Below are 24,278 nucleotides of genomic sequence, written 5' to 3' on the forward strand. Positions count from 1 at the left end.
TCAGTGCCTCCATCAGTCCTGAGCAGTGTGAGACTGTGGGGAGGTCATTGCAGGACCTCCCATTACTCTGTGTGTGGCACTGGGAGTGCTGTCTCTGCTCTGTGCTCCATGCAGGGCTCCAGGGAAGTCCCAGCTCCCACCTACTGCAGATTTTCTGCCATAGGGTGTAAGATGTGTGTCCAACAGGGAGGGAGCCTGCTGCTTCTCATGTTTTATTCCTTGGGCAGCAGATGGGTCTCTTTGAGTGGGGATAGCGTTACTTTCCCCAGGTCTGCATGTGAGAGGAATGGGCTCAGTGCATGCCTACGGTATGCATGGGCTCCAGCTTCCCACCCCTAACGTGTGGGGTGGGTGTGCACATGGGATAACAGCAGTGCAGCAGCCCTGCAGGATGGGACCACACACCAGTCTGGTGCACAGTGTGCTCCCAGGGCACCTGGCCCCCTGTGATCCCATGCTGTGCCATGCCCACACTGCAGCTCTGTTCTGCCCTGTGCTGGGCAGCGTTGTGCTGTGCCCGTGCTGCAGCTCCATTCTGCCCTGCACCATGCAGTGTCTGCACTGAATCCACCTGTAGGCTGCAGAGTGAGGCTGTGCTATCAGACACATGTAAGTAAGCGTTTGTAAACTTAACGTGTTTCCAAACCTTTGTTTCTCAGTTACAGAAATAGAAAACAAACATTTGAAGACAAATACAGACCAGGAAGAGAATATCTTTTTGTTTATTGAGTTCTTTCTTCTCCTCAGTGATACATTAAATTGGAAAAGCGCTTTAAAAAAAAAGAAAATGAACTTCACATCATGGAAAAAAAATCTTGAGCATTGCTGAGTTTGTACAAGTGCCTCCCAAGCCGAAGGTAAATGTCAGTATTCTGTTTGCTCTTCCTGCCCATCACCAAATAAGAAAAGATTATGTATACCAGTTTCTAAACATACATGTGTAAAATAGTCCTTGCTGTGCTCTCTCTCACAGCAATGAGGCTGTAACATTTCACTGCAACATTTGCTGGGCTCAGCGCAAAAAGAAGATGTCAAAATTCATGGCCTGATGAGCACAGTCAGTTACTGCCTGATCCCTGCTGTCTTCAGAAAGCATTCAGGTCAGAGGTTTGATACCAGTGGTCTTTTGTCTGCCTGTCAGCAGTGCACGGCCCCACTGGGAGCTGTCAGCACCCATCCCCATTGGGGGTCCAACCATGCAGCTGGGCTGAGTGCTGCCTGCTCTGAGATGTGGCCTCTTGGATAGGGAAATACTGAGATGGGGGATGATTGGGGAGAGAGGAGAAAAGAAGAAAAGGAAAAGGGAAACCTGAAGTCTGTATAGCTATAATTACGTGTGATACAAGTATTTTGCACAAATGAACCTCAAGAGCCATTCAGCAGTGAGTAAGCCCTCTAAAATACTGATAAACATACATAGAACCTGCTGCTCTAGGGCTGGGATTTTGCCTTTCCAGGTACTGCCTCGTGGCTTAAGGAAAACTAAACAGGATCACTTGGAAGCAGTTCTAGGGCCTTGGAGTGTTGCTGCTGGCAGCCCCTGGCACCGCTGCTGGAGCTCCTGCATGGGCTTCTCCTTCGTCCCTCCACCCATGTGAGCCTTCAGCCTGCAACGCAGTGTGCAGCCAAGGTGCTGTGAGGAGCTGGGTTCACCCTCACTGCAGTTTGGAAGTGGTGGAAGATGTGCCCTGTTGGGAGCAGCTTGGCAGCACTGATTAGAGCTACTGCATTAAGTGGTGCCCTGTATTCAGTTCTCTCTCCCTCCACATCTTGGATAAGTTGAGAGAATGTATCGCCATAGCATCAAAGCACTGATATACCCTTTGCAAGGAATGGCCTCCTGCTCTTACCAAAGTGGCCATTCTACTCAGTGCCTTTCCCCATCTCTGCCCACAGCCGTTCACATGCAGTGGCAGAGCCTTTTCTTTCCCCATCAGCTGGATGGGTGCCCACTGGTTGCCATCACACAGCAGGTTGGGAGCACTCCCTGGTGCTCTGTGTGAAGTCTCAGCCCCACACAATGCATTGCAGTGTGGTGCTGCCTTGGTGCTGTTTGTCCTGGCAGAAGGGAATGGTGCTCTGTGGCAGTGATGTTCTGAGCAGGGGTTGGTAGGAGTGATACGTGGCTGCTGTGTGTGCTAAATCACTGTCATGGGTGTCACTGAGCATAATGTGGTTCTGTTCATCTCTGGACCTGTCTGGGAGAGGGGCAGTTGTTCCCAGCTGTAGAGCTGCTGAGGTTTCTGGTTTATTTTTAAGGGGATGAGAGGAACCCCCAGCAAAATGTTGGTGTTTGCTCTGGGCTGTGCAGTACCACTGAGGGCATTGCTGAAAGCTGTCCTGTTCTCTGCCTGCACCTCCACTTGTACCTTAGAGAGCAGCAGGCAAAGAACTTAGTACTGCTGGAGATCCCTTTCTGCTGCTTAAAGAGGAAGGGTCTGACAGGGCCAAGTGCAGGGCTGTGGGATAACAGGCACTGTTATCAGTCCCTCAGCTCTAAAATAAAGCCTTCCTTTGCTTGGGCTGCTCCAGGGCTGTGGTGAGTTTTGGGTCACTAACAAGGCTATTTCTATGGATTTGGTATGTGATTAATGATGTATGAGATTTTACAGCAGTTTTGAATCCAGTGTTCATTGTGTCAGATGGGCATGGGTAGTCTTAACACTAATAAAAGCACATGAGCCAGAGCCCCATCCTGTAGGAAGATAACGTTTGCTGCTTGGATCCCCATGGGCACTGCTGCAGCCCCAAGGATGTCACAGCACACAGCTCTGTTCCTGCTGTGTGCATCCTCCCTCTCCCACTCCATCCCCATGCCCTGCATGGAGCAGCTGCTCTGTGTCACTGCACACCTGGCCCAGTGCAGCTCCTGGGCCCACAGGTGCTTGGGGGTCCCTGAGCTCCACAACACCCCCAGAAGGGGCAGATGGGTGCAGGGCTGCAGGCACTACCTGTCAGTTGGCGGAGATGCTGCTGTAGCTCTTCCTGACGGGGAAGGTCAGCGGTGCTGACAGCTCCAGCGACGCTGCCCGTGGGTGCAGCACCCTGCGGGGGTACAGGGGGCTGCTGCCCAGACGTGGGGAGGGCAGTGTGGGTGGCTCAGGGCTCCCCTGGCACAGTAGGGGCTCAGCTGTGGGCACCAACTCGGTGCTGCTGCGGGGCAGGCGTGGGGAGGGCTGCGGACCGTGCCTCTTGGGCGGCGGGCTGTGGTTCTGGAACCGCACCGTCTTCACCTGCTGTAAGGAAAGCAATGTGTCACCATGAGGGTCAGTGTGGCATCCACCTCGAGCACCAGGACCCATTGGTGACCTCCTGGAGAGGGAGTGCTCTTCCCAGGGCAAGGGCAGGAAGATGTTCCCTTGACCCTGCTCTGCAGGGAGCAGCCCAGTGTAGGGCTCGGCACCCAGCTCTGCTGTTTGCTATTTCAGTACCCGAGATATAAAGATAAATTACTTCTCTGAAAGAGCATTCAGGTGTGGGAGTGAGCTGCCCAGGGGGTGGGGAGTCACTGACCCTGGTGTTATTCCAGAACTGTGGAGATGTGGCACTGGGGGACGTGTTTGGAGTTTGGTGGCTCTGCCAGAGGTGGGGGGATTGGAACCTAATGATCCTTGGGATCCTTCTCAACTGAAGCTGTTCTGTGGTCCATGGGAACAGTGGGGGTGGGTAGGGTTTGGATTTAGAGATATTAGAGGTCTTTTCCAGTCTTGATCGTTCTGTGATTTATGGGGAGCTCAGTGAGATTCATGCCTCACCTAAGACCTCAGAAAGCCTCAAATTTTGATCACTGCCACTGAACTGATGAACACCGGCTCCTGATGAAGGACACCCTGCATCACTTTGCCTTTCTGAAGGGCTTAATTCAAACAGCAGAGTCAGCAGCACCGATAACCCCAGCAGCACCCATCAGCCTGCGGGCAGCACTCTGTACCTTGTCACTGCTGTTACGGGAGGTGTCCGGCTTCACCAGGATGGATGGTGGGGCTGACGCGGGCGGCCGGGGCACTGACTCGCTCTTTGCCAGTGTGTCTGTGGTGTCCAGGATCACCGAGCTGCAGACAGATGGAGTCCTGCTTTCCCCTCCTCTGACCGTGAGTGCTGGCGGGGCTTCATGGGAGAAGCTGGGCCTCGTGCCCACCTCAGCTGTGCCAGCAGCAGGGCTGCTGTGGGGCGCGCTGCCATCATGTGGGTACGGCTGCAGCCCGGCTGTGGGCACACGGCGGAGGGAGCTGCCAGCTTGCAGCCCTGCCTGTGCTGGCCTCTGCAGGGAACCATCTGGGGGTGAGAATAGGGGAAATTGGTTAGTGGGGTCCCAGCGGGAAAGTGCAGGGCAGCAGCATGCAGCGGGGACCAACAGCCCTGTAGGACACACAGTACTGTCCAGCCCAGCATGGTGCTGCCTGCCTCTCTGTCCTGTATGGACCCCTCGAGGTGACATGGGGGAAGCAGCACCCCACAGACCTGCTATTTTCCATCCTTTGCAGTCATGCCTTTGGCCAAGCACGTCTGTAAGTTTGCACCCAAGCCCTCCCCTCATCCCTACAGTTTGCTGCCATTGGTTGCTCTGCACTGGCTGCTCCATCTGCAGCTGCTCTCCAGGCTGAAGCACTGGAAGTCGCGCACTTTATTTCCTTGGCAGTGCCTCGCTGTTTGCAAGATTGATTTTCTAATAAGAGCCACCACAGGTGTGTGAGGTCCTCTACAGCAGAACTGCTTTTAAGATAAACCCAGTGTTGAATCTAAAACCTCCAACGGTGGCCCTTGCAAATGCGCTGGGCCTCGGCCAGCATCACTGCCCATCTTCACCCCAACCTGGGGAGTGTGCTGTGGCTGCTCAAACATATGCAGAGATCCGTTCCAAAGCAGTGTACCTTTCCACCTGCAGCCTATTCGTAACTTCATGCATCTCGGATATTTCCAAGCTGTAAAGCTTTGCTCCTGAAACAAAATTATTCCATTCTCTTGCTCATCCTTTCTATGTTCATTTCTAATTTTACTCTATTTGAGTTATCAGAATATGAGAAGTATTCAGGATATGAGCTCACCAGGACTCCTACAGTGGCACTGCTGAGTTTTACCCTTTTGTTCTGAGCTTCTTTCTTAATAACTCCTGTTAATACCTTAATGTAACCTTCTGTAACTGCCTCTGCACGTGGTGCTCTCGGGGTCCTCTGTGACAATCCCCAAACCTCTCTCTGGAGGACCATAACTAACGCACGTCCCAGTACTGTTTGCACAACCAGGCACTCAGTGCCATTCCCGCTCCCCTTGCTCGATGTTGGCAGCACCTCGTGGATCCTTGCATCCATGCCAGGCATAGCCCGTAGCACAGCCCGTAGCACAGCCCATAGCACAGCTCCCCCCGCACTCACTCTTCCTGGCGCAGCCGCGGCCGCGCCGCAGCGCTGTGTGCCCCACGGGCAGCGCTGCCTCCAATGCACGGCTCTGGCGCTGAGCGCTCTCTGAGGCGCTGCCCTGCGAGGACAGCGAGGAGGCCGACAGCGTCCACGAGGCGTACAGCGAGGGCAGCTTCGAGTCGGGCATGCTGGGTTTCCTGTTGGCAGAGGAGCAGAACGTCAGCTGGTGGTGGAGGAAGGCGGCGGCGCGTGCAGACGGAGCTCAGCACAGTGAAGTCCTCCGGCCCTGCGTTCACACCGGGGGGTTTGGAGGGAACTTCGCAGAGCCGGCTGGTCCCGGCTGTCACAGCGAGGTGGGGGCGGTGCTGGCACCTCCCTGCAGGGCTGGGCGCTGCTGCTCCAAATAATTCACTGCAAATTCAGGGTGAGGTTTCCTGCTGTCTCCCCAAAACCCCTTTGCAGACACTGTGCATTCTGAACCCGTGCCCAGCCTGAGTGTGTTGCAGGGAAACTGAGGGCATGGGCAATTTTTTTTTTTTTTTTTTTTTTTTTTTTTTTCTCGCCTAAAGTGTATATTTTAATTATTGTCCTTTCTAATGCATTCTCTCAGTTAGATCCGTGGCTTCCAGTATTTGAATACCTGCTCAAAAGACAGCGACATCACTGCGAGAGCAAGAAGGCCATGCCCTATAGGTCCCCACCCTGCTCTGCTTTTGTTCTGTGCAAGGAAAATCAGACCTGAGAGGGGAGTAGCGGAACTCTGGGGAAGATGCCGGCCCTGCCTGTGGCCAGCAAGGCGCCCCGCAGGCAGCCATCGTGCTGCTGCCCTGGGATGCAAAGCCCTTCACCCTTCTGCAGCTCCAGCCCTGGGGTGGAGAGCCACACACCTGGGGAGACGTGGGGACAGGGGGAGCTTGTCCTTGTGCCCAGTGGCTGCAGCACTGCTTGGAGTGCAGGGCTGTGTGCTGTGGGCATCGCATGCCCGAGGGTCCCCCTGCAGCCCTGCACAGCTGGGGCGCTGCTGTTACTGCAGAGATAACTCGCAGGGAAGAACCTGCCTGCAGTGTTCGACCAGAGGGGATATGAGAAAAGAAGGGCTGGCAGAACTGAAGAACTGTAGATTTTGTCACAGCGTCTGTCTCAGAAGCAGTTGGTAACCAGCCAAGGGCAACGAGCAAGGAGAATGCTGCCGTGCTACCCTACCATACAGGTGCCCACTGACAAAAGGGATGGAGGACTAACGAGCACTTGGCCTGAGGCAACACACCATGAGCAGTGCAGATGTGTGCTCTGCCAGGGTGGTAGCAGCAGGAACAGTCAGAATCTGTCTCAAATCTTTCCAGTAGTGTACCCAAATTCTTCCATAAACCTACAACAACCTTTGGGATCAGCTGCCCCAGCAGTCCCTGCAGCTCCTGCTCAGAACTGTGGACACCCATGCATGTCTCCAGCCCAAGGTGCACAGCCCTGCACCCCAATGCCCCTCCTGCAGGCAGGAGCCCAGGGAGCTGCTGGGATGGGGATGGGGGAAATGTGGGGTGCTGTGTGACCCCCCGGCACGATTCACATGACTCACATGTTGGCTGAGAGGTGATGTTGCAGGTGGGGCAGAGTGACAATGGCCGCCGAGTGCCTCAGTGATCCTGGAGCAGGATAGTAGGATGCACTGACCTGCCAAGAGAAAACAGAACGCGGCATGTTAATGTGAAGAGAGGCTTATTTTAGCCACCGGAGAAGCCATTGAAATCACTGGACGGGCCTTACCCATGCTTCCAAAAAGACAAAAATGAGATATAGAACCTCAGTTTGTTGCAGACAGATCCAGCAAACAAGGTGCAAGGTCATTCAATCAGCACAGGCTTTGCTAAGGAAGGTGGACCCTGCCCTTACTCTTGAAAGCAAATCTTACAAATTGCAGGAGCAAATAAATTGAATCTGAATGTCCTGAGCTGTCCTGGCTGGTTGCTGTGTGTGTGTCCAGCAGTGCAGCCCAGGATAAACGGCACCAGGACAGCGCAGTCTGTCCCGGAGGTGCCCTGCAGCAATGTGCTGTGCTGCTGCTGGAGTCAGAAATGGAGAGAAAAAGGGAAAGAAGGGGAAATAATTTGTTTGCTTAGGAGACAGTGCTTTAGGGAACAGTGCAGGGACTCGGTGTGAGGCACCTGGTTTAGAATCAAATTACGGTCAGTAATTCTCACTGGTATTCAGGAAAGTAGGGTCCAGTTCACAGCCTACAAAGCAGGACGGTAACAACGTTTCAGGCAGGAGACAATAAAGCATTATAGGCTGACAGGGTCGCCTGTACCTTGAAGCACACAGGGGTGTGCCTGGAAGCACACTGCTTCCTGACCTTACCAGCACCCTCCTGTCACTGCTCCACACTGCTCCCAGAGCCTCTGCACCCCTTCTGGAACTGCTGCCTCTTCTGTTGTGCTTCTGTGCTTCCCCTCCCCTCCCCCCAGCACCACCCCAGTGCTGTGGCTGTGCTTCACTGGGCTCTGGGCTCACACACCAACCAGCCCAGCACAAAGATCCCTGTGAGTCTGCAGGAGAAAAATGGTTGTTCGGAAGGAAGGAAACCTGAACAGGCAGCACATCATCCATGCTGCGGCTTACGCTGTTGACAATAGCTCACACAGAGACACTTTTGGTAAAATTATATTGGGGTCATGAGACACGGTACCAATTCAATTGAATTATGGTTCTATTGTAGGGCTTCATTTCCTCTCACATAAAAGAGGGCCTAATATCCAGGGCTCTTTGCAGGCTAATGCTAAGCACAAAATGCCTGCTGGGTTTTATTGTGCGGACACCGAACTGCCGGGGGCTGGCTTATTGCTTTATAAAATGTTGGAGCAGCCTTCTGTGTGAAAGATGCCACATAAATCTAAACAAAACCTTTTTCCTCCCATTTCAGATGATCTGTGAAGTTCCTGTATTGAGATCTTCAGACGGAGCATGAAGCAGCAATGAGGCTCTTTGCCCCTGCAGCCAGCAGAGGATGTGCTCCCGGGGTCAGCCTGCACCCCTGGGCGGCTGCAGGCAGGAGGGCTGCCTGGGGTCTGCACAGTGTGCAGGATCCATCCATCTGGAGGCAGAGAGCTGCAGCAGCAGTGGTTTCAGTATAGGTCAGCAACCCCAATTTCTATGAGGACCGACATCGCTGCTCGGAAGCAGCAGGAGGTGAGGGCACAGCTCCTTCAGATGCTCTCACACTGTTGTGTTTGTGCAGAAGCCTGCCCTGCAGCGGCCTCCAGGGAGAGCCCAGTGGATGAATAGTCCCAAAAGCAAGGGCTCCAGTCAGGCTCTGATGCTGGGGCTCAGGATGATGGCATGGCCCACGGCCCCTCTGACTTCCTCCCGCCCCTGTTAACAGTGCCACCCAGAGCAGGTGCTCAGGGCCACGTCGAGGAGTTCTGGAGATCTCAAAGGAGGGGACTCCAGTCCCTTTCTTTCTATGTGTTCCCAGGGTTCCCTGGGCACTAAGAACTGACCTTCCCTGTTCAAAAGTGTCCCCAGCAGCCTGCTGAGCTGCCCTCCCCTGGCCGCTGTCAGTGCCACACCATCACACCCCCCCATCCGGCCGCCAGCCCCACGATGTCCTGCAGCAGCCTCACCTGGGCGGGGGTCCCGCGGGGCGCATCCTCACTGCCGGCCGCGGCCACGCTGGGGTTGCTGGAGCTGATGAGCACCGGGGAGCTGATGCGCAGCGTCGGGCGGTCAGCAGGAGCGTGCACTATGCGGTTCAGCGTGTTGAGGGCGGTGGTGATGGAGAAGGGCCGCAGGCTTTTGCGCCGGGCGTCGGGTGCCTTGTGCAGCTCCCGGCCCTGCGCCTTGTGGGAGGCCACGCTCAGCGGTGTGCAGCGGAGCGGGGTGGGCCAGGAGCCTTTGCTGCTCTGCAGGAGCTGCCGTGCCGTCGTGTTCGGCTGCAAGAGACAGAGGGAAGGCCCGGGGGGCGCTGCTGGTCCTCCTCCTTCAGCAGCACGGCCGCAGGCAGGATGCGGCCGGCTTCGTGGGGATCTGCGGAACACGGGGCTCGTGTGCTTCCCTGCCGTGCTTCCAGCAGCAAGTCCTGAGCACCGAATTACCCACTGCCATTGAGCCCCCACTGCCTGCAGCTTCTGAGCAATGCTGGACCCCACTGTGCCCCTGCAGCCCATGGGATGCCGCTGCTGAGCAGAGCCCGGCCTCATATCGGCGGTGCTGGTGGGAAGGGCCCGGCCCTGAGCTTACAGAGGCAACGTTCAAGCAGTATTTCTTGGAAACTGCTGATCACTACAGCATTAATACAAAGGGCATGTGGTGACAGTGTTTTTCACCAGGATGACTGCCAGAGGAATTAATCATGATTTACCGCTGACATGAACAAATTGCAAAACTTGGAGATTCTCACCCACTCATGTGAGGCAATGCGCCCAGCTGGGGATGAATGGCAGTGGCTGGCGTGGGGCAGGGAGCTGCTGCTCAGTGCTGTCATTCTGCTGCATGGGTTATTTGTGCATTTCCTTTCTCCTCACTTCTTACAGTGTGGTTTAAAAAGAGTCTTGTGTGCACATGTACACATACAGGGCGGCCACAGTGTCATTTCTCTGTGCAATTTAACCACAGCCAGAGCCCAACTTCTCTGCCTTCTCCAGGATCAGAGGGCCCATTAAAGGGAGCATCAAAGCCAGGAAAGCCCCATTCCTCCCAGAGCAGACCCACCACTGCCTCCTCCATAGTTAATTCCTAACTCCTTGGTGGCTCTGTGTGGCCATGCCTGGCTCATTTCTGTTAATGTCAGGCTTAAATGAGTTAAAACAATTTAATTAAATGAAAAGAACCAAATATATTAGAGCTTCAAACAGGACATTCTACTGCTGCTCTTTTATAAAACAGCGACAAAGAGGTGCTTGCTGTAATGATGGTGACTGTAAGTGTTAACTCTGTTCCGAGGAATTCTTGTTGGTGCCGGACTCCCACTCACTCCCACCACAGTTTGTGTCTGGAGTGGTGCTGTGAGGGCCCAGCCGGGCTCTGCCTGCTGCCTGATCTCTGCCCCCGCCTTCCCCACACCACAGACTCAGCAATGCAGTGCCAGGGCTGTACCCACCTCCACGAATAGCACGGGGAAGATGCCCACTTTGTCACCCAGCTTGCCCTCGGCCCAGTTGCCATCGACTCTGCTGATGACGGTGATGATGTCTCCCTGCAAGGCAGAGTGCTGTTAGCGGGCGGCTCGCCCCACATTTCACAATGCTGCACCTCAGTGCTGCTCCCCTGCCAAACCCGCTGCTCCTTCTGGTGTGTCTTTGTTCCCGAATGCAAGTGCTTATTCAGCACAATGCTCAAGTGTGGTTTTTGTTTAAGGATGCAAGTGTGGCTGAATGCGGACATGGGCACGAGCTTGGCGAAGGAATGTGAGACACAGAGGTGCTATTTGGAGGCTCCCACCATGTGGAAATGTTTCTGCAATCATCATGCCCAGAGCAAATAACAAAAATGGCATTTTAGCTCCAAACCAAGCAAAAGGGCTGTGTGAGTGGTGGGGCAGTTGGTGTCACACTACTACAACCATTACTTCAGGAGCCGAAATAGCCCAATGCTATTGCAGTGCAGGTGTTGGTAGTATGATGGCAGGGGTGGGTGGCAGGTGGGGCGACAGGCAGGGGTGGGGTTCTTCCCAGCATGGGGCTGCTGCCAGGGCAGGGACACTGCAGGGCTGCAGGCAGCCACAGGAAGTGGGAAGGTTTTCGGAGGTCTACGTAACAGCCAGCTCTGCTTCTGAAAAATGAGCTCGAGCTGTGCAGCACACCGGGCAGGTGCAGCAGCATGACAGGAGCAGGCATCCCAGAGAGGTTTTGGTGCTCCAATGTGCTGCTCTGCACTGCTTCTCCTCTTGGTTCCTCTTCTTGGTCAGGAGGTACTAGGGACTCCAGGCTCTTTGGCTTCTTGCCCCACATGCACCCCACATTCAGCCCTGACCTGCTGGAGCCCAGACCTGCCCCTGTGCCTCTGCTTCCAGCTGGCCAGAGTACAGGGAGCATTTGTGCTGTACTGGGGAGGGACAGTGGCTTCTGCAGGGATGCTGCTGCTTCCAGGCACTGCTTCCTGCTGTGCTCTGCACTGCCTCACCTCCTTCTGACAGCACAGGGACAGCTGAGTGCAGGGAGGTGCAGTTGCACTGAAAACCATATTCTCTAGCCGAGAGCAAACACAAGCTCTGCAGCCTTTGAGGAATGAAAGGAAATATGGGAAACGTTCAGGTTCTGCAATGCGTGCCTCCAGCAGGCTGCCTGAATTTGTCTAAGAGAAGTGTTCTCAGACCTGCAAGCAATTTTCTTTGATATGTCTGTGGGTATCTTTTTGGGCTCTCCTTCAGTGTTCTGGTGGGAGAGCAAACTGCCACCAGCAGCTGCTGCTCATCCACTCCAGCAGCCAAACCAGGGTCTGAAGTGGCTGCTCAGGGTTGCACTGTGCTCTCCTGGGATGCTCTCATACTGCCTGTGTCCATGCAACCCCTGGCAGCTGCTTCGGGGGAAGCTGGCTTTAAGTCACTGCTGTCAGTGTCTGGTGGGGCTTGGAAACCTTCCTGGCTCTCAGCAGAGAGCTGCTATGGTGCTGCGAGGCAGCAGAATGCAATGAAATCTAAGGGAGAGAACCGGCCCGGCCCGTACTGCCCAGCCCCTGCAGGGCGGTGTTACCTTGTGGAATGACAGGCAGTCGTTGTTCTCACTCTTATCCCTGCTCCTCAGGTCGAAGTTGTAAAGAGCCCTGCAGAGAGGCGGTGGCAGGGGCGGCTGCTTGATGACCTGCACTGAGCTGGCTGGGAAGACCCCGCTGACGCCATTCAGCTCCCCCAGGTACCAGTTCTGGTCCAGCTGCCGGAGCAGCACGATGACGTCCCCTTTGTTGAACCGCAGCTCCCCCGGGTTGTGGCCCCGGTAGGAGAACAGCGCTTTGGCTCGCGGCACCTGTGGGACGAGGAACAGCACAGAGCTCAGCCAGGCAGCAGTGCTCAGTGCAGGAACAGCTCCCCACAAACATCTGTCATTAGTGGGAAAAGGCAAAAGGAAAATAAGGCTAAAGTGTGCCCCCATCCTTTCTTGGTGTCTTTTTCTAATGAGATCAAGTTCCAAAATACTTCTTCTAAATGTGTATCTGGATGAAAAGCAGGTTGAACTTGTCTGAGAATATTAAGGAACAGTTAATGCCTTAAAGTAGCCATCCCGTGGGATCCTACTGCCTGCTGTAAGTTCCCTTCTAATAAAATCTCTCTGGGAATGAACTGAGGTATTTCTGTTCTGGTGTGGCTGGCAGTGACAGCAGTTGTGCAGCTCCCAAAGGCTGTCACCTACAGTGCCCAACAGCACGGGGCTGGGGAAGAGCTACGGTGTCATTTTGGTCCTTAATCTGGGTTACAAGAAGAGAAGCTTCTTAATGTTACTGTCGTGCTACAATATGAGAAAGAAGAGAGATGTTGGAATGAGCAGAGGTGAGGGACATTTAACATCCTGTCACTGAAATAAACACATGTAGTTCTTTTAAAACAGCCATCCTGACTTCTGTCCACACCAGAAACCTCAATTGAACACAACAGGCAGCAGACCATTACTCTGAATGAAGGCAGGCCCATCCCAGCCGTGCTGCTGTGGTGCTGTGGGGAGGGCTGGCAGCTGAGCTGCAGCAGGTGCCCAACCCACGGTGTCTCTGTGCTGTGCTGAGCAATCCTAGATGTGCCTTTGGAAATCATCAACATGGAAGGCTTGCTTTTAGTGCTCATGGAGGACTGATGGAGATACCTTGAGCACAGTCCTATGTCCCACAACAGCTCAACCTAAAACAACAGAGCAACCCATGTTTGTGCTTCCAGTTCTTTATAACGTTGCCATATTGTATGAAGCACAAAGCACAGAGCGAAAGTGGCTCAGCAGGACTGTGCTGTGCCCATGGATGGGGCTGCTGGCTGCTGCCCTCCCTGGGGCTGCTGCTCAGATGACAGCACTCGGAGCTGGGGAACCAGCATCCTCCTGGGGCAATGGTCACAAAACTCTGCTGCTATAGCACAGGCTGTGTTTGGACACTGACATTCCACCACTTGTCAGGTGAACTCCATCTGGGCTCACATCAGCTCCCCAGAATGGTCCCCACAGCACCTGCCGAGCCTGGACCCCTGGGAGAGCAAGAAGGGGAGGAGAGAAACATAGTGCTGGTTTGTCTGGGGGGAGCAAAGGAGCACAGGGAAGGACTGTAGTCTGGGGAAGAGAACATCTTCCAGTGCTCTCAAACGCTGACATGAGGAGAAAGGAACTAGGAGGAGAAAAATTTTTATGTGCTTCTTTTTCTTCAAAGCATTTGGAACAGGAAGCAATTAGTTTAATGTTTTGTTCTAATTGACTCATCTTGTCTGTTAATTTGCAGTAATAGTAAACACATGCACTTGGCTTAGTAACACTGAAAGTGCTTTGGTGGGGAAAAAAAAAAAAAAAGGAAATCATAACAACCAAATTCAGGAGAGCTTCGTTCTCCCATCCCATCCCATCCCATCCCATCCCATCCATCCCATCCCCACTCAGTGCCTGGCCTAGAAGTACAGAACCAGAAGTGCTGCCTGAGGAAACACACTGCAAAGGCATCACATTGCAGCACAGGGTGGCTCAGCCGTGAGCCCATGTCAGCCCAGGACACAGCACAGGTAGGATCACTTGTGTTAGCAGCACCAGAAAACAAAAGGACCCATGCAAACTGTGGAAGCAGATGTGGAGAAGAGGAAAACAAACATCAGGGGATGATGAGAGAGTGGTTGCACAGCAAAATAAGGCCAAACATAAAAGGCACCAAGAACAAGTTATGGAAATGTATTGAAAATAAGAGAAACTTTGAAATGAAATGCAAACCTACTACTTCAGGGAAAAGCCAAATGAGCGACGGGTGCTGAGAAGTCTGGAATGTTCTTCCTTCAGCAAGAAGAAGGACTGTCAGACCCTCCACAAGATTAGTTTTAATCAGACAGAAACGTGGGCCAGAACAGAGTGCTGAGCAGGGTGGGATGGGGATGCCTGTGTGCAGAACTCAGCCCTGGGGGGTGAGGAAGTCATTACCCCCTGAACAGTTACTCCTCATCTGCGAGACCTTGTAGAAGGCAGAAGTGCTCCCAGAGGATGGGAACTTGTTGCAGAACTTGTGGATGCAGACATCTGATTGTTAATGTTAATGCTTCTGTGCTTCTTTAGAATTCCAAAACTAGGCACAGTTTTGGTCTGCTGAGGAACACCCACAGCAGGAGCAGCACAGCACCGCTCTGCTCTCTTTGCCCGCTGTGCTGTGGGTGAGTGCTCCCACCTGCTGGATTTGAGGCTGAGAAGGGAGAAAGGATTGTTTAATTATTTTGGGCATTTGGCATCCGCTGTGCCAGGCAGTCATCCAACGCGTCTGAGTCTCCCTCCGTACAAAACAAAGACACAAATTGAATATATGCATGCGTGTGTAAGGGAGCGACACAAAGCATCTCCTCATAGCTGGGAGAAATGCGAGCTGTAATTGTCTTCAATGGGCTCGTTATAACCTCCTCGCTATTGACAGCAGGTGAATGTGAGCACATCCTCACAGCAGAGATACCGAAAGGAACGTGGGACTTCTCAGGTCACGGGGGAGGCGCGGCTTGGTGCTGGGATTGGGGACCAGCTGGATGCTGGCAGAGCCCGTGCACGGTGCTCCCGGCAGCACTGCCTGTGCTGGGCAATGCGAGCGCTGCCTGTGGCACCGGGAGCTGCCGTCGTGCTGCTGCTGTAGGGATTGGCATCCGGGCCATGCAGCAACATTCCCATAGCACCCAGCGTCCTCGTCGAGAGGAACAGTGTATTTCTAGGATAGCGCTAATCTTTGTCAGGAAGAAATCCCGTCCTGGGCATCTTCCAGCTTCATTGCTCTCCCGCTACAATCTCCGGGTTGGCCGTGTGCGCGGTTCGGGACTGCTGCTCGTTGTGCAGCCCTTCGTTTTGCAGGGCTGCGTGCAGCGCCTCGCGCCGCTGCGGGCCCGTGATGTGGGACACGCGGAGCTGCCGAGCGGCGCAGGTACGGCGCTCCATGGGGCTGGTGGCCATCAGCACGGCGTCCCATCCAGGCGCACTTCGCGGGAGCCTCCAGCGAGGCGCTGCCGCGGGCTGCCCGCCCTTGAGTGCGATGAATGAGCTCTGCCTGTCTCCTTTGTGATAGCGCAGCGTTCAGGGCCCTTCGAGATCCAGCCGGATGAAAGGAGCTATTTGAATGTAAATTAATTGCCACTGCAATTCTGTTTTTCTGCTTTTCGGCAGAGGAGATAACTCCCGCCTCGTCACACAGAACAAAGCCATAGAAGCAAACCCGTAGCTCCCATCTCCTCGGGTAATTACGTCTGAGGGCTCAGACAGCTGTGGTTTCTGAGTTCCCCTCCCAGGTCTGCTCCCACCTGCCAGGTGCCAGCAGTCGCTCCCAGCCAGCGCCAGGGCGGGTCTGCATTCCTGTGGGGTATGGAGGGGCTGCAGGCACGGGAAGCTGCGGGTACAAGCTTGAGGCTGCAGCCAGTCATGGGAGCACAGCACACAGTTGAGAAACTGGAAGGCAAGTGGGGCTGTGAGGAGGGGGCACAGAGCAGCCTGCACAACATGAGGGGCAGCAGAGTGGGGAGAGCAGCTGTGTCCAGAAGGCCGTGGACCTCGGGATCAAACACCTATTGAGCTGTTGATCTGGCTTCACCGGACGGTGATGTCAGGAAGTGTAGAGCAGCCCTTATCGAGGGCTTTGCAACAGTTTGTGACTCAGTGCTGCTGCTCCTGGCCCTGGGGCTCTGCAGAGCTGCACAGCAGCTGTGGTGGAGGACAAGGCCATATTAGGCTTCATCTGGCTGATACGAAGCCACAAAAGAGGTCTGAGGCATGCAGAGCCGGTGCCAAGATGCAGCAATGCAGGCGTTCCACCTGCACCTGGCCTTGTTTCAGAGCTGTGCTCCTCTGTGCAGACAGAGTGTGGTTGTGATGTGGAGCTGAGGGCTGAGCTGGGACCCACACCTGGAGCAGGGCTGGGCACTGCTCTGCCTTTGGGCCCTCTGCCCTGTTGCCCTGTGCGGCCGCTCTCAGGTTGCTGGCAGTGCTGCAGTCAGCACACTGCGATGGCGGCTGCTCTGTGTGTCATGGCTTTAAGCCTCATGGAAAACAAATGTGTCAGCCCTCAGCATGCCCTGTCACGACATGCTGCTTTGGGACCACGTGGCCCTGCCACGGCTACCTTCCATGCAGGGAGGAACCCCAGCACTGCTCCTCTCCACTTCCCATCCACATGGGTCCATGTTGACTGCAGTGCCATCCCTGTGCCAAAGGGAAGCTGTGCCCATTGGGCCACAGTGGAGCAGTGCTGTGAAGCAGTGCCAGAGCTGTGGAGGGGCTGAGGCAGTGGCTCACGAGGCTGCAGGAAGTCAGTGTCTCTGCGCCGTGTCCTTGCCTCTGATTAAACCTGCCACCTCTCTGCACTTTGCTTTTGCCCTGCAATGGCAAAGCTTTGCCTTCATGTTATTTCAGCAAAGTGCTCACTTAGGGATTGTGCATCTCAATTCCTCTGCAACCTTTACCTAGCAGATGTTTTGATGGTAAGTTTACAGTCACTGTGTGATGTGTGATGTGCTGCCCTTGACTGACCCGTGGGTCAGGCCTGGAACAATCACTGCCCACATGCCCTTGGCTGCACTCGCTGTAGCCCAGGCCTGGAGCCGGATGAAGGAGCTGCTCTCCTCCTTCTGGCCTTCCACTTCCAAAAGGAGTCTGACTGCCTCTGAAACCAAGGTATGCATGATCCCAGCAGATGTGGTTTCCCAGCAGGCAAGGCTTGCTCTCCCTTCCTTGCAAAACCGTTCAGAACTTCTGGGTTCCTGGTTGTCTTGGACCCAAAGAAAACCCAGTATGGGATCTGATTTCCACAAGAGAGATATTTGTCTCTCAGAAATAGCACCCAAGCTGTGTCCTCCTTCCTGGCAGTGGTAGAAGAGGGGCCTTCCCCAGGCCAGGAATCAATCTCTGACTTACAGGTCCTAAGGAAAAAGTTTCCTTATGAATTTGTCATCATTCAGTTGTACGGTGCCTCACACAGTGCAGTCCTGAGACTAAGTGTAGTTTGAGTACCTGAGAATTAGTAACAGTGGAGCAAATCACTGCACTGAGGGACAATCACTGCAGATTCCCCTGTGAGGAGAGCAGAGGAGAGGTAAAGCAGAGAGAGAGGAGGCTCAGCCTGAAGCGTGGCACAGGCATTCTCGCTGCCATGAGCTGTGCTCCTCTTGGGCACTGCCGAGCTTTGCCCAACAGAGTCAGTGTGAACGTGCCTGTCCCAGTGTCTGTGCCAGGGAGTGCAGTGCACTCCATCCAGGTGCTGAGCTGTATGTGCCTGAGTGGCAGCCAGGCGATGGAAAGCAGCAGCGGCAAAGAGCCTCAGACTTTCAGCCTCCTCGGTGACCACGGTGCTTAGAGGTGAACGCGCTACCCTGCAGAAATCCTGCTGTTCTATTCCTGACTTGCCATCTGAGTCTGACTCATTGCCTTGGTAACAAATTAAAACACTTTCATGTATTTGCAGCTCAGCACCTCATTTTGTGGAACCAGGGAAACTGGCTTCTGCTGCTGTCCCAGTGCCCTGCACGGAGTGGCCCAGAAGCACCCAGCCCTGCTGTGCCTGGCTGCTGGAGACACACAGTGGGTTCCTCAGTGCTGTGTGGGCTCTGTATGGGGAATCCAGCACCCTGCCTGCCCCGCTGTTCCACGGTGCTGTTCTGCCTGCAGCTATCTCCACCCAGGACAGATGGACTCCCCAGTGCCATGCTGTGAGCAGCTCCAGCTCTGCTTCACGGCTGCAGCTGAGTGCAGTGCTGTTGAATGCAGCTTTCTGCACTGTTGGGTAATGGATACTGATGTGGCTCACCTCTACCATAGATGAGAGAAACTAAAACCACGTGCAGAGGAGGAAAAGCCATGCAATGGAGAACATGTATAGGGCAAAGATAGACACTTGAGTCACCCTGGCAGGAGCAGTGGAGGTGAACTGGGGCAAATCTGTCCTCCCAGAGCATCACCAGACCCCACACATAGTGAAATTCAGCGCTGCACTGTATAGGTGGGAACGGCCTGGGGCAGCCTGGCCTTGCATGGAGCTGGGCTTCCCCCGCAGCTCTGTGCTTGGTATAACACAGCTCTGTGACAGCACAGTGACCAGCTCTTCTCTTCCAGGGGGTTGTGAAGCAAATGGGTCAGAGATGTGTTTGGCCCTCCTGGGTGCAGCCGTGAGGGTGGCTCCAAGTGAGGTTTCACCGAGATCCAGCAATCCAAATCTTGTCTGTCAAATTCAGAAAGGAGCTGGAGATGTTTCTGGAGGAGCAGAAAATACCGAGCACGGGCTCTATATATAGTGCCCATGTGAAGGTGGCAACGTTGGAGTGAGGTGTATTTTTATCCTGTAGAGCTGTTATCTGCCCGTCTCCCACAGTGTGCAGGAGGGATGGCTGCAGTGCGCGGCTCCTGCAGAGAGTTGCTGAAGGTGAGGCAGTACGGTGTGCAGTCCTGGCCAGCTGCAGGGCTCAGAGCCCTTTCCTTGCCCTGGCCCCCACATGTTACTGCCCTGCATGGCACGGGCCAGGAGTGCTGTTCTCCATCACACAGCCTCCTGCTGCCCACATGTCCGGGCTGGGGCTGGGTAAAGGGATGCTTTGGTGCAGCAAGAATCACATCCTGCACACGGTAGGGGAAGCTCCGAGGAGTTCAAAGGATTCGGTGTCAATTATTTGTGTGTTCACCTCCTACCAAATGCTTTCATTCCTGAGTTCCAGACAGTTTATTACATGGAGATCCTGAAAATCCAAAATCGAGTCCTCAGCACAGACAGTGAAGTCACAGGGTCCAGGCAGACCTCCCTGAGCTGCCTCCTGGGCAGTGGCCTGCAGTACTGCCACCTTCAGCTGGCTGGGCTGGGCATGGATGGGGAGAGGGGAGATGATGGGCGGGTAAGAGAAAGCTTGGGACGGGCTGCAGCTGCAACTCTGTGGCTCCTTGCAGCTCCTGGGCTCCCGAAGGTGTTGCAGCTCTGCTGGGACTGCTGGCATTTTGCATGCTGAGAGGTGCAAATCTTTGGTTTGCTTGCAATGAGAGGATTTAGTTGGTGTTTTTGTCATGCTTATGTGGATGAAGAGCAACAAGCTGGCAAGAAAACATCTCTGGGAGGTGAAACTTCACTAGAACTTGTGATTTCTCAGCTCCACAGAGTAAAGGAAGTTTATTTATAGACAGTCTTTTTTGTAAAACGAAATGTGTCTTCTATCCTGCCTTGATGGTGCACCAGGCTGCAGTGCAGCACGGTGTGTGCTAATTTTATTTGCTCTGTAGCATTAAGTGGTGCACATCCCAATGGCAATCAGCAGTCTGCAGGTGGGGGTGGTCCTTCTTTGGGGACCCCACCACCTCCCAGTGCAGGGAGCATTGCACCAAGGAGTAGCAGGAGAGCAGCTGTGGAGGAGCAGGATGCAGAGAGCTGTTCTCTGGGCTCCCAAATTAGAGCAAGTGTTTGTTTGGGGGCGGCCGTCCTGTGGGAGCCCAGAATCACAGCTGCTGGAAGCCCTGCAGCAATCCCAGCACTCCCTGAGCAACTGCTGGATGGCTGTGGCCATGGGGTGGTGGGAACAGCCACGTTCCTGGGGACTGAGCACAGTGCCACAGGGGCTGACAACAGAGTGCTCGGGAACTGCCTGTGAGTGGGGTGGCTGGCTTCAGGGCTGACAGTGAGCGCTTTTGCCCCTGCTTTGGGATTTTGGTAATGGGGTCATTCCAGGAGTGTTAGCAAAGCCTTGAGGATGCTGGAGGAAAAGTAAATCAGCCCTGTTCAAACTTTTTCACAGAAGTGGTCTAAAAATAATCGTGAGTCCAGATTTCTGTTTTGGAAGAGCAGTGCTTGTTAAATAATGATGATAATAATAATAGTAATAGTAATAGTAATAGTAGCACTACAGGACTTCTGCTGCCTTAGCCAAGCAGGGAGCTGCCACTGAGCAATGCCCACAGCAGTCCCTGACCATCCCGAGCACAAGAAAAGGAGTGTGCAAGGGGTGAGAGAAGAAAGCTGTGTGCTGCACTCCCCGTGTCCAGCTGCCCTCCAACTGAGGCATTTCAGGGCCGTGCTGGATGTTTCCCTGCAAGAAGCCCCAGGCCATAAGCTCCAAAGGTTGGCGTGGAGCCAGGATGACCCTCTTGTGGCCCTGAGGCCTCTGGCTGTGCACCATCCCCTGCTGCACAGAGCTCACAGCCGGACAGCAGCATGGGGCCTCCACGGCACAGCAGAGGCAGATCTGCTGCGAGTCTGTCCATGTCTGCAAGGCTGAGGTGTGCCCTGGGCTGATCGGAAACATGACACTGAGTAGTGCAGGTGGAAGAAAAGGAAATTCAGTAATATAACCCCCAATTCAGGCAGAGGCAGGCTCCCACTCATGCCACATCCTAATTATTTCAAAAAAGCTTTTGTACTGTTAGAGAAAATGACAGGAACAGCTTACAGCTTTAAAATTAGCCAAGGAAAGCATCCCTAGATGAAAGTAGAGTTCAGTATCTTTCATCACTGAATCTCAAGGCGTTTTGCTAGGGGCAGAAATATCCCTTTACCCTTCCTCTGTAATTCTGAGGAAACTGAGGCGCATTTCTCCATCTCTGATAGTTACAGCCCTGCAGTGACTGATCTGATGGCTATCACAACCAGTGCATCTCCTGAAAGTTAAAGCATCAGAAACACCTCCTGAAAGTCAGGAGGGACCAGAAAGCTCCAGAGAAAAGCAGCAAAGTTTGTATAAAGAGGAAGGCAAACTGCATTTGTCTGAGCCTGGGGCTCAGTACAGTTACTGCTCTGGTGAGCTCCAGAGAAATATCACAAGGAAAACAGCAGCCAGATTTGCAAACAAAAGAACAATCTCTCTTACTCCAAACATCTGTGCAGCATTACTGGCACGGCGGTTTGGCACTCCCGGCACACAGGGACAAAGCTGTGTGCTCACAATGACGAGCGCGGGCGCTGCTTACCCCATCCGTGAGGCTCCTGGGGGCGGTGGGCAGCCGGTGCTGGGCAAGCTGCAGACCTCGCGGGGCCCTGCGGATGCAGGCAGGGGAGGACAGGAGCCCTGAGCGCTGCATGGAGCCAAAGCGGGGTGCATTCTGCCCGTACCTGACACCATCCAGCAGGCGGATGAGCAGCAGGTTGGCCGGCAACTGCTCGATGCCGCAGAGGACGAGTGTCCTGCACTCAGGGCATCGGAGCTCCTTCTGGGACTTGAGGATCCTTTGCAGACAGGGCTTGCAGAACGTGTGCTGGCAAGGCAGCACCTTGGCTGTGGCATCGAGCTTTTCAAAGCACACCGGGCACTCCAGCAGGTCGAGCAGAGCCAGGTCATCCATCATCAGCTGAGCTGCCGTCAGGGCTTTGCTTGAGACATCCACATGGCACAGACACAGGTGCTGGACTGTGGTAGGCACCCTGTGCCGAAGGGAGGAGGAATCAGAGCAGAGCTCAGCTGCTGGAGCCTGTACCGCATCCCACCTACATGGCAAGGCAGCGCCTCACGAGCCCATTTGCAAATGCCTACTTTGCACTCCCATCCGAGCTGCAGTGAGTCAGTGCTGATTCAGGAGCGAGGGGGCCGTGCCCAGCAGCCCTGCGTGGCACCGTGCAGTGGGGCAGGGCGGGCACCGTCCCTGCAGCACCCCATGAAGCTCCCAGAGCTCCTGTTCTGCTCTGTGGGCACCTGGTGGCACAGCACAGAGAGGGCGCTGCCAGCACAGCTCGGTAAGATCAACCTGAGCTGTTTACTCCCAGCTCCGGCTCCAAGCAGCCCCTCACACACCCATGCACTGCCTCGCTCCCAAGATCAGTCCTAATTAAGCTCTCTGCCTACCGGTTTTGACAGCAGCTCTATAAAAAGCCCTCCGAACACAACTATAATCCTGTTTTACCTTAGAGGGCCGTGGGGAGCTCTGCACCGACGTCCTCACCAGCCAGGCTGCCTCAGCTCCCACAGCCCAGCAAGATTATTCCTCCCACAGCACGAAGTCACTCAACCCGTTTGGCTCCTTCGGGGCTGCACTGGCTGTGCTCAGGCAGGCGGCTCTGGGCTCAAGTCACAGCTTGTGGGAGAGCAGCACCTTCCGTGTGCTGGCCAGGTAAGAGCAGTGCCGTCTGTGCCGAAACCTCCCCCGGAGACGGTGTGTGAACATGGATGTTTGGGGAGTGTGAGCTTCCCACTGCTGGGGGTCACCCTGCCTTGGTCACAGGATGCCCATGGCCATGAACACCCTCACACACAGCTGGGCCAGGGCTGGGCACCAGCAGTGCTGCTCCCAGCTCTGAGCTGTGGATACTTGAGCAAACCAGGAGTGCTGCTGGGGATGGCAGAAGCCAGCCTCATGCTGCCTGAGTGACATGGCTCTGTGTCCCATCATGAGTCCTTGTAGTGGCTCCAGCAGCCCCAGCTGTGCCCACATCCTTCCTGCACAGTGATGGGTTGGTGATGCTGAGGAGGGTGCTGCTGCCTGCAGCATTGAAATACTCACACCATCCTTCAAACACTGGGTCACCTCCACCCTCACCATCCCAGTATGTCTTCCATAAGGGGGTGTGAGGGGTGGGTGGGTGCAGTTCTATGAGATCTACTTTGCACAGCTCCGTTTCTGGGCAGGCCGGGCCCATCGGGCACACTGCACCCACAGGCTTTGGCTCAGAGGGATTTGCCGTCTGGCTGGGAGCTCCATGTGCAGCACCAACTCTGCAGCAGGGATGGCCATAATCTCAGCTGTGTGTTTGCAGCCAATGAGTTAGAGGAAAGGACTGTAGACCTAAAGGGTTTATTTCTGTTTGTTGCTTTTACACACAGTGCAGTGGTGTTGAGAGTGCAGGACATTTCACTTCTCTGGGGAGGGCTATTTCCAGCAGCATTCAGCAGACACAGTAGATGTGCTCCTTTCAATATTTGTTTCCCCACAGTGTGATTTTGGTGGAGAAACTTTTATTTTTAAATGGTGGCCATTTGGCTAAATTAAACACTGACATCTTCAGGATAATGCACAGAAACAATTACTTCACTCCGTTTCATCTCAGGTCTCCATTTACCTTGGTATTTCTTTGTAGTCTGTCATATGTTGATTGGCGCTTGGCTGACGGTGCACGCTTTGTAATGAATGTGTTGGACTGCTGCTTTAGAATGCAGCGTGTGACATGAGCCGTACTGAGAACAGGTTTGGAAGTTTGCTTTTTGTCGTGTTCTTTTCTTTTTTACATATTCTTCTCTGTTTCTGTTCTGCAGTTTATACACACATGGTGTGTTTCCATCTGACTGGAAATGAATTACAAAATACCGCAGTTGGGAAGTGATGGGGATGAAGCTGAGCAGCCGAGTTTGTGCTCACAGGTAGCTCTGCTCTCAGATGCAATTTGTCCTTTAAAAATTCTTTTAACTTTTCCTAAGTCCTGATTTGAACTAGTTGTGGTCAATGGGTGGGACTGAAAGCTCCTGTGAGAAGGCTGCACACCTCACCGCACGCTTCTCCTGCCCATGGTGGATTTCCATGGAAATCTGTGGGTGCTGCACAGGCACAGGTGACTCACTGCTGCCCTGCATCCCAGCTGGCCCCAGACGCATCCCAGACACATCCCAGCTGTGTCCTGACCACATCCTGGCCAGTCCCAGCTGTGCTCCCACTGGGTTCTATCTGTGTTGGCCCTCAAGGTCAGGGCAGAAGCCAGCTGCTGGGTGCCAGGAGCCAGCTCCAGTATCTGGGGGCTCTCCAAGGGCTGCTTATTTTTCTCCGGAGTGAAACAAGTCTGTTGAAAGCAGGTACAGTGCTGCAATCTGAGAGTTCTGCCACATGCTGCAGCTTGGGGCAGCTCTTTCTTTGCCCC

The 24,278-nt window shown here is 54.3% G+C and overlaps 1 protein-coding gene across 3 annotated transcripts; it reads right to left on the minus strand.

Annotated features, from left to right (window-relative positions):
* Positions 1 to 706: 706 nt before the first annotated feature.
* Positions 707 to 22,421, minus strand: SH3RF2 (SH3 domain containing ring finger 2). Of its 3 annotated transcripts, XM_072348625.1 has the most exons (9): positions 22,337 to 22,421; positions 21,410 to 21,860; positions 12,041 to 12,310; positions 10,450 to 10,545; positions 8,975 to 9,283; positions 6,934 to 7,028; positions 5,373 to 5,554; positions 3,932 to 4,275; positions 707 to 3,236 (listed from the first exon to the last, which is right to left on the minus strand). In XM_072348625.1, the coding sequence occupies exons 2-9, from the start codon at positions 21,782 to 21,784 to the stop codon at positions 2,955 to 2,957; spliced, it is 1,953 nt and encodes a 650-aa protein (XP_072204726.1). In that variant the 5' UTR covers positions 21,785 to 21,860; positions 22,337 to 22,421; the 3' UTR covers positions 707 to 2,954. The 3 variants fall into 3 exon arrangements, with proteins under 3 accessions (XP_072204726.1, XP_072204727.1, XP_072204725.1); XM_072348626.1 differs by lacking the exon at positions 22,337 to 22,421 and having other exon boundaries at positions 707 to 3,233; positions 21,410 to 22,214; XM_072348624.1 differs by lacking the exon at positions 22,337 to 22,421 and having other exon boundaries at positions 21,410 to 22,209.
* Between the last annotated feature and the right edge of the window lie 1,857 nt (positions 22,422 to 24,278).

The sequence above is a fragment of the Excalfactoria chinensis genome, chromosome 13 (assembly GCF_039878825.1).
Source record: "Excalfactoria chinensis isolate bCotChi1 chromosome 13, bCotChi1.hap2, whole genome shotgun sequence".
NCBI lineage: Eukaryota > Metazoa > Chordata > Aves > Galliformes > Phasianidae > Excalfactoria > Excalfactoria chinensis.